General features: G+C 40.8%; 1 protein-coding gene across 1 annotated transcript in view; it reads left to right on the top strand. All coding sequences in view use genetic code 11, as the record gives it.

Annotated features, from left to right (window-relative positions):
• EGR_00832 (Diacylglycerol kinase theta) overlaps window positions 1–13,329 on the top strand; it is a gene marked incomplete at both ends in the record, with an annotated part of 29,800 nt that extends 16,471 nt beyond the window's left edge. Inside the window, 7 exons of the mRNA XM_024490081.1 lie at window positions 3,321–3,574; window positions 4,253–4,509; window positions 5,588–5,827; window positions 10,300–10,621; window positions 11,078–11,176; window positions 12,717–13,028; window positions 13,099–13,329. Of these exons, the coding sequence (XP_024355484.1) occupies window positions 3,321–3,574; window positions 4,253–4,509; window positions 5,588–5,827; window positions 10,300–10,621; window positions 11,078–11,176; window positions 12,717–13,028; window positions 13,099–13,329 (1,715 nt within the window). The remainder of the gene's footprint in view (window positions 1–3,320; window positions 3,575–4,252; window positions 4,510–5,587; window positions 5,828–10,299; window positions 10,622–11,077; window positions 11,177–12,716; window positions 13,029–13,098) is intronic.
• Window positions 13,330–16,898: the final 3,569 nt, after the last annotated feature.

Raw genomic sequence — 16,898 nt, 5'->3', positions numbered from 1 at the left:
TGTTTGCATTTATAAACACTCCTCAGAATCCGTTGAATTAGTCGGTCAGAAAGGAGTTTCCAAATGCCTCTGAAGCAATGTTTGGTAATTTTGATAAGAGGGCGATTTGTCGCGTCTCAGTACTCCTATTTGTTTTCACCCTTTACCCCAAGCTTATAGGCCAATCTATGGAGGCTTTGGCCAAGATGAAACTGTTACTATGGCGTATTTCGTGTTATCGAGTTTGCAAAATACAAACGCATTTCGCCAATCATTGCTAACAATAATAAAAATGGGCCAAGAAATAAGCCACTTTTATGAAATTAGAGTATGTGTTACTAAGATCCGCTCCTTTTCCATTTAATAGGTTTAGTCTGACATGTTTTTAAGTATGGCATTGCGTTCTTCAGTTGAGCGGTAGTCCATCAATGTTCCATACACGAAGTATCAGCTATATTGTTTACTTTAGGACTATCATTATTTCTATGCTAAATATCATTACTAATACCGTTCATTTCAGAGTATTAGCTAAGTGGCACAATTTTTAGGCGTTTTTAGACGTAAATTTCCTCCTTTAACCATGGCGGAAGATTCTTTCTAGATCATTTTCTTATGAGAACCAAGCCCTGTTTAAATTGAGACTTTATAGCGTTTAATGCTTAGCTGCTTCTCCAGGCATGTTTTTTTTCACGTTATTGTAATAGCTACCCAACTCATCATGGGATCTTCCCAAATGCTGGATAAGATCCTTCCCTATTACTTTCTTCTTCACATTTCAACGTCGTATCATTGGCTGAAATAATTTAGACTACCCTCTTTCTTGCATATGCTGTCTCATTTGAGAAGCCTGAAAGGATACTAGCACTGTCTGCGATTTTGCTTAGTCAATCAAAGTGCCAAAGTAATTGTAATCCCACTTGAAAAGTTAAATTAATTTGTATTTCATGCATTGATGCACCGTAAACTCCCTTGAACTTAACACCGGATGAATCGTATATGATTCTCGTGATTTTATACAAAAAAAGTCAAACATAATTTCAAGTAGCACAATATGCAGGTAATTAGTCTTTACTTTTATTTCTCCCACTTTTAATCAAATAAATGTTTCCTTCTTTCGTTTGATGAATACTTTATGGCGCATATGTCTGAGGGCTGTTAAATAAAAAGCCAATTGCATTTATTGCCCCCGATTATTCACTCCCCGTCGTTAAACTGAAAGCCACTTTTTCCGGAAACAGGTTGTTTCCGTTACTGCGTTTACTTGCTGCAAGATTATCTGGGGTTCCATGTTCATACCTTTACATCATGCCATGCATTTAGTTCCCCACAAGTTTTTTTCTCAACTTTAAACACCCCGTCTTTTCTCTACATAGCTAACCTTTGGATTAAAAATATGTAATATCAATTCATAATTTGCTGCGACTTGCCATCTTTAATTTCAATTTCTAGATAACCTATCTTCCCCCACTTTCCAGTGTTTTAAACTTTAAACGAATAATTATGATCATTTTGGAGGAGGAGGTAGCTGTTTACACATAACGAAATAAAGTGGCCTTCAGGAGTACTTGAATATTGATGAATTGGAGCAAAACATGAAGGGTCAGATCCCCCCTACACAATCTATCTCCGTGCATCTTCAAGAGGTTGAAAAATAATTTAGGTAGAGGCTGGGTCATTTCACGTAATGGGTTCTTGTGAGTGTGGGTTATGTAGACCTCAGAATCGCCTGTCAGTAGTGATGCAAATTCAGTCAGGAAGTCGATAAGACAGAAGTTGAGGATGACCTCGAGCAACAAGACCGCTTTGACGTCAGAATCCCGTGCCTTTTAATGAACTTGAAAACCGCCTCCAGACTGACATTAGCGAAGTCGGCGACCCTCTGAAGACACTGCTCCAGTCGAAACCCTCCCACGGACTTCTTATGGGAGGCGAGGAAGTGCAAGGGCTGCCTCTCCAATACATTTGACATCCTCGCAGCTCCCACTTAGTCGCCGTTTTGAAGTGAGATTAGTTTTCCGTAAAAGGGCATTGAAAATACCATAGTCGGGGGCAGCACGGTAGAGGATCCACGTATAGTGAACAACATCGGCCAGTCGCTTTAACGGCGGTGCCGGAGTGCGTTCTTATGAACGATACCACTTAATAATTGTTACTCCCACTCTTGGTGATTTCAGTAGGTTCTGTGGTAGGCTCAGGTAACCGGTTTAACTCGTGTGTCTTTCCATAAGCCTACCAAGGGTTTATCGTGCATGGCGTAAAGTTCGCTTATCAAAGGCCTTTACGGGAAGGGGAAAAATGGTTACAAGAACATCAATAAGGCTAGAGATTTTTCTACAAATTTACGGAGGCTGGGCTGTTCCAAAGATATCACAATACCTCTAGAGTTGAAATGCAGTGATGCGGATTGTAATTCATCTAAAGGTACCCCGTCAAGGGAATTGGGTGCTACAGCAGTCAGCAATGTGTAGGCGGCGTAAGCGGACGAGTTCTGTCATTAAATGTAGTAAACTTATCTTCCTCAAATTTTTGAACTTCCTTCAACATTTCATTTTTTTAATTTTATAGTGCGTTTAAATACACCAGTTTTTAACATTGGTCTTCATATCCTACTTTGAGCTAACTTCAGCTCCGGTTCCAGTTGACTCTTCAACATGGAAGTGGTGGAGGTAGGGGTTTACAATTTCCTACTGCCACACCTATGTGCTCTTTAGGATGCTGACATGGGGAGACAAAGACATCAGACCCAACATATTATTCGACTATTTAGCATTATTGACTAATTGTATGCTGTTATTTCTACTGAGCTATTGGCTCAGAGTAGCAATTTGGCTTTGCATGATTAAATACACGACGAGGGCAGAAAATAGAGACAGGTAGCAAATTAACCCAAGCATGAGGCCGATTTTGTTTGATTAATTGTGGTCCAAAGGAAATAGTGTAAATACAAGCAAACGCCTTAACTTTAGGTGAGGCAGTCAATCTTACAGAGTTTGGATGGAAAAGTCCCTAATATCATTTTGTACATCAAAATAGGGGCAGTGGCGGTGATGTGAGTCCTACTCGGTAATGGGGATAACAATAATTTAAATAGATTGGAAAAGGGAACAAAACCACACAAAAGGCGCGCCAGTTATCGTTGACAATTTGTAACTTTGATAAAGTACACACGAGTTTCAGGACAATAGGGCTTTAGTCATGTTTACGGACTGTTGGGCTGGTGTGCAGTGTCTATGATCACAGTGGAAGCTGCATCCAGTCGCTTCTGCTACCAAGCCTCCATTTTTTTTTGCTTTGACATTTCGACGTGAAAATTAGATTCGTCAGTTTCGCGTTTTTTTCAGAGGTGATCTACTACGACTTTGGAAGTCTAGTGGTGATATACTCGAATGCAGAGAAGGCAGACGAAGCCTACCGCCTTTTGAAGAACAGTACATTTGAGGATCGGCCGATTCTCGCGATGATTTTGCCCCGAATAAAGCCCGAACACATCCTGGATGGCACGCAACCACTACTAGTTTTCGTGAACGTCAAGTCCGGTGGGTGTCAGGGCCTAGAGCTTATCACATCTTTCCGAAAACTGCTCAATCCTCATCAGGTGTGTCTTTCATGCTCTTCTGCATGAATACCTTTTAACTTTTCCCTACAACTCATGAATCTATAAAGTGATTATTTACTCATTTTAATATACCCCTTTAACGATGAAAGTTGAACATAAAGTAGTTGGGACTGACTGCGAGCTCAATGAGGGTGATTGTTGACGGTAATGCTTAGTCTACTACTGCTACTCCTAATTTTTATTTTTATGGAAGGCAATGAGCCGGCTATGTGAGTTCTTGCATTATTTATTCTCCTCTCTATCAGTGAATGTCCACGCTGCTTTCGTGTGATGGGTTATTGATGCACTCCCAACTCATCACTCCGTAATTAGCAATACGGGTATCGTATTTACTTGTGAACATCCCCAGGATATCCCTTATTTTCCCCACTTTTGTGAGTTAACGCTATAGTTTCACTGATTTCGTTTGAGTAGCTGAGGTTGGATTAGGTGTTGAATGGATAAGTTCAATGATAGCCATCTGCTATGCTGTTGTTAAAGTGGCATTCCAAATTCCACTTTCGGGCAAAAATTTCGCTGAAATGAGAATCTCCTGCCAAAAAGTTGGAAATTTTATTCATGGTTATATCGAGTAATTAGGCGGACATTGTAGTTTTTGTAGAAATGACAGATCTGATGATGGGGTTCCCTGTTTTGAGTCTAGTTTTTCCCCACAAGGTGTTTAATCTGGATAATGGTGGTCCTCTGCCCGGGCTGCATTGTTTTCGGCACCTCTCGCGGTTCAAAATCCTCGTGTGCGGCGGTGACGGAACGGTGGGCTGGGCACTTTCCTGCTTGGATAATGTGGGTCAGGATGCTGCCTGCCCCACCCCACCCATGGCCATCTTACCCATTGGGACGGGCAACGACCTCGCGCGCGTTTTACATTGGGGTCCAGGATACACAGGCACCGAGGATCCCCTGCAAATCCTCCGGTCAGTCTTTCTTTCCTTCTCGTGAGCAGTAATATATCCAAGGGTTAAATAAATCAAAAATTCCTCTTCTTTATTAGTCGGGAATATCTCTCATGCCAGGTTTTAGAACTCTTTCATCTCATTTCAAGTAATATAGCTTCTATGGTGTAAAAAGGAGATGGAATTATTTTACTTTGATTGTCGGATGTCTGCAGCCCCAGATGATATTAGAGCACGTAAAAATCTTATTATCAAAAGTTGATTAGCTTATTATTACTAATTAAACTATTGTTATGATTCTTTTCTAATCTGAGAAAAGCGTTTCAGTCTGGAGTTGTTTCTTACTCATATCGTAACAAGTTGTGTCAGAAATTCAAAAATAGTTGATTGCGACTTTAATATTATTTTCGGAAACTTCTTTCTTTGGAAATTAACATTCACTAAACCGCCTCGTTTTCAAATCACAAGTGAATATTCAAATTTCATGGATGCCGAATCAGAACATGATTTCTTTGCTTTGAAAAAATTGGTCTAGTGATTCGGTTATAAGGTGTAAGCTCAAACCTTAGCAAATGATGAAAAACGATGCCACGGAAATGTATTAGAAGTGAAATGTTCTTATGATAAAAAAGTTTTCAAATTGTCGAAGAGAAAGACTCCAGGATTGTTCCCATTTGGTCGATGTATTTTTGAATAGCCATTCAACTTAAGAATGAGGCTGATGATGAACCTAGATATTTGTCTTAAGTCTAAGATGGCAGACATTTGACGTATCCTCTGTACTTTTTTGAACACAGACTTGAGAGAATATTGGCACACAAATAATAATCCTTGTTGAAAACTGAGTTTACGATCTGGATGGAGTAGAGTTGAGCTTATTTTGGCTCTTACCAAGAGGCTTATGTAATTAGAGAGTCTTTATTGTAACGTTAATTTAGAAATTCATTGTTTTTTTATTCAATGCTACCCCTAAATGTGTGAGGTTATTGAAATAGTAGAAATAACAACAAGGTATGACTAAAAACCCATTATAGACTCGCAGTTCAAGTAAGCTATCTGGGTAATGTGATTGTTTTAAGGTGATCTTTTTGTGCTCCAGAGACGTGGTGGAGGCGGAGGAGATACGCCTCGACCGCTGGACAGTTGTCATTAAGCCAGATCAGGTTGAGAGTGACGCGCAGAAGAAGCAGCTGCAGATAGAGGCGAACACCTGCAACACCAACGAGGACACCAGCCGCATTTTTGTGATGAACAACTATTTCGGCCTTGGCATCGACGCCGACCTCAATCTTGATTTCCACCTGGCTCGTGAGGAGAACCCAGCTAAATTCAACAGCAGGTCAGTTTTACACCTTACAAAAAACCCTATTTGACCGGTCCGCTTCACTTTACTGATTGTTTAATTTTTTGTTGCTCTAAGCAAGATTAATGCTCGTATTCCATTAGGTCTTTTACGCGTTTATTATGTTACCCAGTCGATGTCTTTGCAGTCATTTATTGGCTAATCTCTTCATACTACTTTAAGAAGTGAATTGAGAATTTTATAAGCATTGGTTATGTCAAGCCAGAGCGAACATGTGATGCGGTTTACTTTTAAATTTCTAGCTAAGAAAAAGTTTAGCAATTGGGAGTTCAACCCTCCCTGACACGAACGTTTCGTGGCTTACTGCAATTGCACCTGGTTTCAGTAAGTCGATTCAAAAGTAAAACTTTAACCTGGGGGCTTAACGACGGTGATATTCGGCCTCACCTGGTTAGAGGTACCCAGAGGATCCTCTTGAATGAGTGGCACTTCCAGCACCCTACCTACATATGAACTGAGGACTACTTTCTGAAATCTCGGCAAAACTATGTATCCACCAAATACGGATTCACACTCCAATTATGCTAGGGAGGTCCTTTCATAGGATCCGTTGATGCATAAACATTGACAGTTTACTGTCGTCAAGTTAGACGTTTTTTAGGAAAACGATGAAATTGTGTTCACCTGAGTGAGGGTGTATATTGTTCTTCGGTGTTTTGAATAATTATCCGCAATGCACAAAAAAGAACTGGGTATATAATAGTGGAGTTGTTTCGTATAGAACCTGATAAAAGTCGCTTTTCGTTTGTCATCCTCCATGTTGTTAGCCAATTGGCTTATCTCAGTCTTTTCAAGTTATGTTTTCAACTTGTGCCAAGTTCTGCGTGGGCTAATAAGTGAATAAGTTATAAGTGGATAAACTGTTGTTGATAAGGCACAAAAGCAAAATATGCGACATGTCATTACTACAAAATCTCTATTTCTAGTGGAAGACTTAGATTAAACCAAGTAAATACTGCTTTACCATTTCTATCGCGCCGTACACTCAATACGTAGCCTAGCCTCTGTACGCTTCTAGTTATTTGCTTAGCCCTTGTGTATCCCGCTACCTCCCCTCATGCATTGGCCTTTGAATAATTAAGATTGCTTCTGAATGGGCCTAATATAGCGTTTTCCCTGTCCAGAGCTCTCCACTTGCACACAGCAATGGTTTTGTTTAGTTTGCTTAAACCAAAGCGGCCTACTGGCTAATATTACAATACGACCATTAATTATTTTAACTTCTTTAATTGCCTAACATTTACGCGGTTGAGTCCATACAGCTGGCTCAAGCATATGTGGGTGGTTTAGTCGATCGTCAGTATATGTCCCCTAGGAATTTTACCTCTTGAAGGTTGATCGTCACCATCAAACTGTGCTAGCCTTCATACCACTGTGATTTGCGCATTGTTAGTAACCTGACTCGTTGCTGTTTAGATTCTTTTTCCCCTAGTGGCGGTTGCTTTGAGCAAGAGGACTTTTAAGTAAGAAATGTTGTCGTATACCTACCACAACCTAATCCCTAATCTTTCACGCATTCGCTTACATTCAATTACTATTCGTATATCAATCCCAAAATTATTCTCTACTAAATGTCATTGTCCATTCGAGAGAAAAAGTGGTTTATCATAACCTGCAGTACATAGCTATAGCCTTACTTAAAGGTAAAAGATACTGGTAAAAAAGTGGGGCTCGAACAATTAATAAACTGTAAACTATTTTTGGCTTAGTTTGGTGGTGGTTCTTTTCACTCTAAATCTGATAAAGTGATGGGATTATAAAATTTCATTTATTGGAGCGGTTTTTCGTACCAGCAGTGAGTGTTATCCGTATTGGCGAAATTCGGTTCGTTTGATTGCAGCGGGGTCACTGCCCTGTCTTGCCTTAATCACTTGATGGTCTCTAATGAAATCTGATAATAGAAACTGACGCTCCTTCTGTCTCGTTTTATTACCTTCATCATGGGTGCGAGAGGGACACCTATTCTTGAACAAACCTAAACTTGTTCGATTTCACATCCTTTTTGTGGAAAATATGCAGGTGGGAATAACAAACATATACATCGGCCTTATCTATATGTGTACTTAGGCCCTCTCTTTGTTAGTATTATTACCATATTTCTTAATTGATATATATGGATCCTTTTTGAATACAAAATCTGGCTTGATCTACATTTTTAGCCGAACTGTGGGTGCATTTATCTCGTTTTTTTTAGCTCACTCTATTTGGAACAGGAGGTAGAACATACTTTGAGTTTTACAAAAAAGAACTAGAATCTATCTCCCACAACTGCAGATTTTTAAAATCACATGCAAAATCTTTTTATTATGCCTAATTAGTCAGGCTTGAAATGCTACTCTGAAGCCGTCAATAGGTCTCTGTGAGGCATTGAAACTTTTCTCACATTCTTCAATTGGTAAATCTGAGAATAATGCATAGTTTCTGTATTTTGTTTCTATTTTAATACCAACAGTCCGTTTTTGGTAAATCGTTACTTCAAATGCTACCTTTATAACCGCACAAATTTTCATATTTACGGCTTCGTTTGGGTATAGTACCGGTTGAAATAGGAAAATCATCTACTATAGCTAAACAATTTGCCATAATGAATTTAGAGACACTGTCATAGCGCCAGGAGGAGCGATTTTTTGTCTTAGCTGGGTTATAATGGCATTCAGTCTTCGTGCTGCGTCTGTATTTTAAGGGCAGATGCTGTAGTAGATTCCTATTTAGGAACCCTAGGAAGTGGGAATCATGCATATTTGAAATTTAGTCATGGTTTCAGTTTTAGAAAACTCGGCAAACAATAAGCAACGTGGAAGATCATTTTAAGGTCAATCGATTTATTTCCTATCTGTGTAAACGACAAAAAATACTGCTGCAAATGAATTCGTTAAATTGGTGTTCCGAGGTTGACGAATGGAGGCGTGCTTTGGTTTTTCAGGAAGTGAAAATCTGAGGTGGCGCACTTTTTGAAGCTGCACTACGTTATAATTAATACATAGATGCCACTTTTAACTTGTAATGAAAACCCACCTTTGCTTAGCATTGCTGTAATGCTTTTACACTTCTGGCCATTATGTCTGCCTTTGTTGTCGAATCGGCGTACCGCTGAAGACTTTCATGAACAGCAATCTTCTATTGATGCTTTTTTGAATAGTGCATTGAAAGTAGTAATTATGAGGAAAATTGGGGGATCCCCACATCTATTTGTCCGTATTTCATTCTACTTCGAATCTCCTTATCCAAATTTTACTAGCTTAAATTTTTTACAATCCCCGTTATTAAATTACAGGCTCACTGCTCCAGTCTTTTATGCTGGAAACACTAGTCTTAATGCAATCTGTAAACTGCATTGGGCAGAACTGATGTATACCATTTCCTCCTTTTTCGTTCTACAGTCTTCATATCTGGATTAGACTAAAGTGGTGTCTTTCAGGAAGTGAAATAATCCGCTAATGTGCTATCAAATTACCTTCAATAGCAATCAGTAGTATATTGCTTTGTTTCCCTTGAAATGATGAGTAACTTCCTATGCATTACTGTAGATTTAAATTTAGCTGATTGATCGAGTGCCTGCTGTACCATGCATGTATTTCGATACTATTCAAATAATTACTTTTTTTAAAACGAATATAAGTGTTTTTAATGTGGATTTATGTAACTTACAAGTGGTATTTTTGCCTATCACTGATTCGTTTGACCTCAAAATTAGTTTGGTGCCCCTAGGGCATATTCCTTCTGGAGCATGTAATTGTTTTTTAGAAGTCCTGGTTTTTTTGAAAAGAAAGGGCTAGCAGCCTAATCGGGGGCAACATACAAGACCGCGTGACATTTCTCATTATGCCGTTAATCTCGCCTTATTTATCACCAACATAATAACTAATAGAATGTCTCCCAGCTTCATCCTCTTATGTGATTTGCTATTGCCTAATTTGCTTGATTTCAACATTAATCCAGTACGTGGCGTGCGTACCCCTTTTCTCGCATAAGGTCTTCTGTAGAAAATTCGACTAGAAGTGGAAATTTAGAAATGAGTCCCAAAGTCTGTTCTTTTTGGGAATTAGATAAAATTTTGTGCAGCCTATTTTCTAAATTCATAACAGCTGCCTTTTATCAGGCCGTCTTCAAATTACTTGGCTCCCCAGCGTTCATTACTGGGGATAAAGCATATGTGAAGGTCTGTGCTCATTTAAAATGGCTGACTACTTGATTATTTCCTGCCTTGAAGTATGTTTTTTCTCTAATTAAAGTTGGAATGGAGGCGTAACTTCATCATATGCTGTGTTTTTTCAAAGGGATATTTTTGAAGTCAGTGCGAAACGCTATAGCGTTTCTTCAAGGCATGAAGGTCGAACTTTAAGTCACCTATCTTAGGGAACCATTTTATGTGTATAGTAAATGTCGGTTCTGCTTAAACCCTCTGATTAGAATTGTAATTAACTTCTACTTATTTCTGTGATGGCCAGAATCCACAACAAGTCGGTGTACTTCAAGATGGGTCTACGGAAGATGGTGAACCAGACGAAATGCAAGGACTTGCACCAGAATGTCCTCATTGAGGTGGACGGCCGGCAGTTGGACCTGCCACCCATAGAGGGTATTATTATCCTCAACATCCTCTCGTGGGGTGCTGGCGCCAATCCATGGGGTATGGAGAAGGATGAGGCCTTCGCTAAGCCCACTCACTACGATGGCCTCCTCGAGGTCGTCGGCGTCACTGGGGTCGTTCATATGGGCCAAATCTTCTCCGGTCTCCGCACCGGCACGCGTCTCGCTCAGGGCGGACACGTAAGCTCTCATGAGTCAAGATATTATCCTTTGAAGGGACACGCTTCCTACTCCGACATCCCGCCCAACAAGATTCCTGAAGTTAGTAGTTTTCGTTGAGGTGAAAATGCGGATAGAACTAGGCCACTATCTTTTGCACTTAGCACAATGGGCGTATACCTCCTCCAAGCTACTATTACCCATTTTCAGCTGTTAAGAACCTTACCAATCTGATTTTGATGATCAGTGGCAAGACGGAGCCCACCCGATCCTCTATCCAACTCTAGACCGGGTGCTTCCTTTCGCGCTTACTTGATGTCCATGCTCTTTTGTACCGCGTGTCACAGGCGTGGCGTAGCACAACTTTATGATACAGCGGGACCGCGCGATGATTTATATCATCCCACATTACTAACACTATTACCGTTGCTGTTGCTATTACAACCATACCCAGGCGTGCCTGTTCGCACCTTTTAGATAAGAATCACACTGAAATCAGATATCCCCGTCCAGGTGGATGGCGAGCCGTGGATTCAGTCACCGGGGCAGATTGTTGTTCTGCGCTCCGCATTGAAGGTAATCTCATCATTGTACCTCCCCTCTATAATCTCACATTTAAAACTGTTTATGCGTCTGTGTGATGGCAGCTGAATGAATTTGGCTTGTATGCATTAATTTTACCATAGGAAATTCAATTTGACTAATTTTTTAACTTTAACATAGGTATGCGAAATTGAAGTACTCTTCCGTGGTTTTACATGAAGATTGCCGAAAAGCATTCTTATGTGTCCACACATTGTTTTCATTATTCTGACCACTGTCAAGTTCATACTCGAGAAAAAAATGATGGACACTTATTTTAACGCAGTATATTTGTGATTAATTTGGCTGTACGACCTTGGTAGACTGAAAGCGTTTTTAGGTGTTCAAGTCTGCTCACCAGGCTTCGGACTCGGAAGATAGCTGTGGCATTCTATCTTTGGATGTTTCTCTTAATTTTCGGGTCTTTCAAAACAGGCATTTCTAGGTGGCTTGTTATTTTCTGAAAATTGCTTGTTGCACCACCATTTTTAATTCTTGAAATCTGAAAGGTGATTTTCGAGGTTTTGAATATGCTAGAAATAGTATAGTAGGCAACGTTTGAAATATTTATGTATCTGAAGTAACAACCTATCCGATTAAAGATTGACTTTGAGAGCGTAATTTGAAATACAGCTACTTTACTTTTCATGTAATCGCGGTGGCCGTGATGTGCATAATACTCATTTTTGAAATCTTAATCTATTCATGCTATTATTGTCATTACACCAAAAGTTATTTGACGATTCAAATTGTATTAAACAATTTCAGTGATCATTTTCTGGCTTTACCATAACACCTGACTGCGAACGATGATCTGACTGCCAAACTCGGCTACCTACCCCAGGTCTTCGTGACATGCTGCTCGTTGAATTTACCTGGAATTTGCTCACATTCAATGTATTTACTCCAGACTATCTTTGTTCCCCATACGCAGCTGTTAATCTGCTTTGCTTTTCTATTGTGTGCTCGTACGGGAATTCAGAATCATTCAACTTTACCAAAAACCATCTTACATCCCGTCTGGACACCGCTCCCCTTCCATCCTGCCATACAAGACAAACAAATGCTTTACTGTTGGGAGTATTGGAATCGCCGTACTAATTTTATTTTAAAGCTGGCTTCTAGTTTGGGTACTACTTCATTTTAGTCCCTTGTCAAGAACAGATTTAAAGATCAACTTAATGGTGACGGTGTATTGAGATTTTCATTCAACGGAGTAAACTTTTAAAAGGGCCGGATTTCCATCTCTTTATTCCTAAAACATAATGTACGTGTTCTATTTTTTACCTGTGGGTTTTATAGGAGAGACTTCTTTCCAGCCATCGGAGATAGTGATCGTTTTTGGTGTGTGAGCACTTTTAAACTCATCAACTTCAGCTCGTTAAAAGCATAGTTAAATAACCAGAATGGATAATTTTGCTCTATTAAGGAAAAAAGCAACTATTTTATCACGGAATATTATACCATAGCTGGTGAGAGGCTTGCTCGCTGCCATGGGAAGGTACAGCTTTACAGTCGTTTTTAAACACACCAGGCGACAATGCTGAAGAAGCGAAAACGGCGAAAAGTCAACCGTCGCCACACAGAGCCCGGCTTGGGGGCAAATAGTGGAGTGGCGGTAGATGCTTCGAGTGGAGCTATGCTACCTGCCATTCTACCCACTACTACCGCTGTTGTCGAAACCGGTTCCTCCTCAACTACCACCACCACTACTGTTTTCTCTGCCAGCCCTTTGCCCTCCATAGTGAACAGTAGCAGCGGTGGTGGCGGCAAGTCCCGTCGCGGACTAACAGCTCTGCGCTCGGAAGCCGCTATTGGGGCCTCTCAGTTTACCCTCCACTCACAGGTCCGCCCTTCCATCTTCTCGCTGATCCAGCTGGCTAACTAGCTTACACTAACTAGGCTTACGCTTACAGGTAGCGATTCCCTCGGACCGTCGGCCAGTGACACCGACGCCCTTCCTTCTACACGATTTCACTCTTGAGGACCGATTCATCGACTGTGGCAGTGGACCCGAACTGGCTCCCCTATCTGCCAATCACAGTCATGTGGATGAAACTGTCGCTGCCGTGACCTCTGGCACTTCCTCTTCCCCCTCCTCTGCTTCGCCCGATTTCCTCCTCAACCCCACGCTGCCTGAGGAATAGCTTTGCTGAGAGAAAGCTTGTATTTTTATTTGGTTTGTTGTTCAAAACTCGATTTTTCTTTTTCGTTCGAGTCATGATATTTAAAATGCGTGCAATTGCAAGCGGCTGAGCTAATGGATACCAAATGATTACACTGTTAAATCTGCGATTTTCGGGTTTCGGAGTAACTGATAGGACTGCCTGATGACTCCTTGTTAGTGTCAGCGGAATGTATGACGATGCGATAAGCGACAGCGCCCCTAACGTTCAGTCATTCTCACTGACTCTCAAAACAACAAGGGTGTAAAGTGCTTCAAAAAGGGAGGCGAAACAAAAAGAAATGAAAATAATACAGCGATCGGGTAAAACCATCGCCTGTTTAGGAGAGTGTTTTTCTGCACCGCATCATTTGCACCACCTACCTTCGCACCTAATTATTTTTACTTAGCATGAAGGCAAAACGGAGTTTAGTGACTCGTCCAACCCACGCGCTGTCGCATTGAAACGAAAACGGAAATGATAAAAAAGTAATGGCAAAATAGATTAGTTTGCAATTTGACTGTGGTGTCACACCTGCATTGCACTTTCGCAAATAATTGAATTCTACCGTTGGTAGTTGCAATTATCAGTTTGCAAGTGACGATATTTGGGCAGTATGGAGTTCTGAAGTTGTTCATACACTATTATTAGAACTACTGTTCAAGCGATATCTAAAAGAGGTATCCTTGGCAGTATACCATATGAATATGAAGTTGTCATGCCTCTAGTTGAAACTTGTTTAGTTCTCGAGAGCAACACATGCTTTTTGGTCATTATTGAGGTTTGCTGGTTATGAAAACGTCATTTTTGCATGTCTTTTAGGTCATTGAGCCAAAGCGTGACAACAGGCCTCTTGCTCACACCCCCTTTCGTTTGCTGTCTCCTCCACTTTTGCACCGTACACCAAAAAATGATGACATTCCATTATAAGGTTAAACACCCGTCAGCCCACCAACCCATTCACCTTCCTTCTTTCTCCCAAAGACAATACGCAGAAGGAAAAAGACAGGGAAGCATCGACACAGATTCATGCAGTTTGCCTTTCCTCGTCACTATCCATCCATCTGTGTAGGGTTCATTTAATGCGAACGTTGCTTCACTCTAGCCATTTTTTGTGTCGGCTTTGTTTCCTCGAGCCCCATACACCCCACTCGACGCAACAAATCATGACGGGTGTTCGCACGTCGAACCCTCTCTGTGCAATATGACCTCTCTAACATAGAACCGCAACTGTGATTTTATCTATCTATCACTTCTCCACCTTGCCCTCTCCTCCTCTTCCTCCTCCTCTGTTACAGTATTTGCATCATCTAGGTTTTCTCGCCTTACTGTGCTTACTATCTCCTTGATACCCAAATCACTCACCCTCCCAACATTCTACTTTGTTCCCCATTGAGTCTGATGCGAACTGAGCCTCGTCCCTTACTTGTGGATCTCAACGTGTGTGTTTGTGTGATTGCATCCGTGCGTGCTTGTGTATAGTCGAATACGGACAACATAATTTTATGCCAGGAGGGGTGATGCTCAGTATGTCAGAGACCTAGTGATGCAAGCGACATCTATCCTCCCCTCCCCCACCCTCCAATCGGTTTTGATCCTCTCTTCAAATCTCCTCCCCTCCCTCTCGTCTTTTTGATTTGTTAATATAGACGGTGGCTTAATGATCGGATGTTTTCTCTCTTCCTCTTTTTCTCGCCTAACTTTATTACTTTCGGGCAGGAGATCTCAGAAATGAAAATGAAATGGATCAGTTTCCTATTTCTCAACTCTGTGTCCGTACCCTCGAAGGAGACGTTAATATTATGTTTGGTTGGGTGGAGACAAGATGAAAATGCTCTTTCTTACAAATTGTGTTTCTGTCATGGACCGTTTCTTTAAAATCATCCTACTTACAGCACAGAGTTTTTTAGTAAGATCACATAAATGGCAATGGGGTAAATGGTTCAACTGGTAGATACGGGGAAAATTATTACCCGTTTTTGCAGTAAGTGTACGCAAATGAAATGTCTAAACTGGTAAGCCTTTTCATACATCAGTTGGCCGAATTATTACCTGAAGCGCTTACGGCTGGTACAGCGAGAGGCGTTCGGTGTTGATTATTAGGCCCAAGTTTCATACAAACAACTACAGGATTTGCCAGTCATTGAGACAAGCATTGCCTTGTACAATCAATCAAATTTCGTCAATGCTGCTTTACCTCTTGTGCCTTCCTTTTCTATTGATTTTATGAAGTGACGATAAAGTGCCCACAATAACCGTTTTTTGCTATTTTCATTCTTGACTTGCACGTGCAGCGTTTTTGCTTTCTTAACAACCCTAGAGGACATTGGGTTGGCAAGTCCAACTACTTGTTGGACAGCTTAAACTGTTCAACTGTCCCCCGAAATAGTTTGCCACAACTTCACCAATGGTTGGTCTGGAATTTAGCACTAAAGCTCATTTATGGGCTGTTTATAGCATGCTATTTCATTTGTGGTAAAAGCTGACAATGGCGATGGTGCAGCTTGTTCAACACCACGACACTCACATATTGTCGTTTATAGTTATATTATAAAATTCAAGGGAAATTGCCCCAACATCATGACACAAGGCGTGTCCAATTCGAAGGGTGTGTTATTATTGCGGATATTACAGTGAATTTTTAATCGTCAATTTAACTTCAGCCAATCCATGACATACCTATTATTTGCGTGCATTCTGATGCCGCATCACTGCAAGTGATCGTCGCTCTGACGGTGTTGAGGTGGTCTTCCTCGACTCAGAAACCAAGGCAATGCCAAAAACCGATGTGACATGGTTTCTCGAGTGCTCAAAATAACCTTTCATTTGAGTATTTCCCAAGAGTGCCATTCATTTTGGTTGAAATTTAGGACGGGTCTGGGAGACTGGATACTGTTAAACCGTTTGTGTGCGCGGGCTCATCGGTCCCCACAAGCTGTGCTTCCGCTCAGTGAAATGGCCCTCGGAATGTGCTACTTGCCTGATAACTCTTACACGCGTTCTTATTGCCCTGGCTTGTTACGACTTCGGGGAAGACTCTGGGCGCTCCTTGTCGAGGATAATCATCTAACCTATCCGAATCAGCCTCTGTACAAACTTAAGACTCAGTTTTACATTTGCAATTTAGATGTCCAGTTCTCTCCAAATAAGCTTGGTGATGAATTGGCGACGGAAGGTAAGTAGTGGACCACTAGATATTAACGTATATCCAAGCCACCTAAAATGTAGTCATACTACTTTAGTATGGTTTTCATGTACGTAAAAATTCCTGTGTTAAAATGGAGAGTTGTGATTATATGTGCGAAAAGACGCTAGGTTTAGTCATTTGGGAATAGCATTCCTAGTTATTCAAAATGGGTAAGAAGCATGTTTGCTCCCTTTTGTGGGCTGTATTCTGGGGCAGAATTAAAGTATTAAGACATTATTGTTCTGGTGAAAACAATAAACACGGTGATGAAGTTTTCAATATTTCAAACATTTTTTGATTTTATGCAAAGTGTTCGCACGTCAAATGAGTAAGACTCGACCAAGATGTGCTTCAAACCTACGAT

This window comes from Echinococcus granulosus (assembly GCF_000524195.1).
Source record: "Echinococcus granulosus chromosome Unknown EG_S00003, whole genome shotgun sequence".
In the NCBI taxonomy this organism is placed as follows: Eukaryota; Metazoa; Platyhelminthes; class Cestoda; order Cyclophyllidea; family Taeniidae; genus Echinococcus; species Echinococcus granulosus.
The sequence above is the reverse complement of the archived record's forward strand: the minus strand, read 5'-3'. Positions and strand labels throughout refer to the sequence as shown.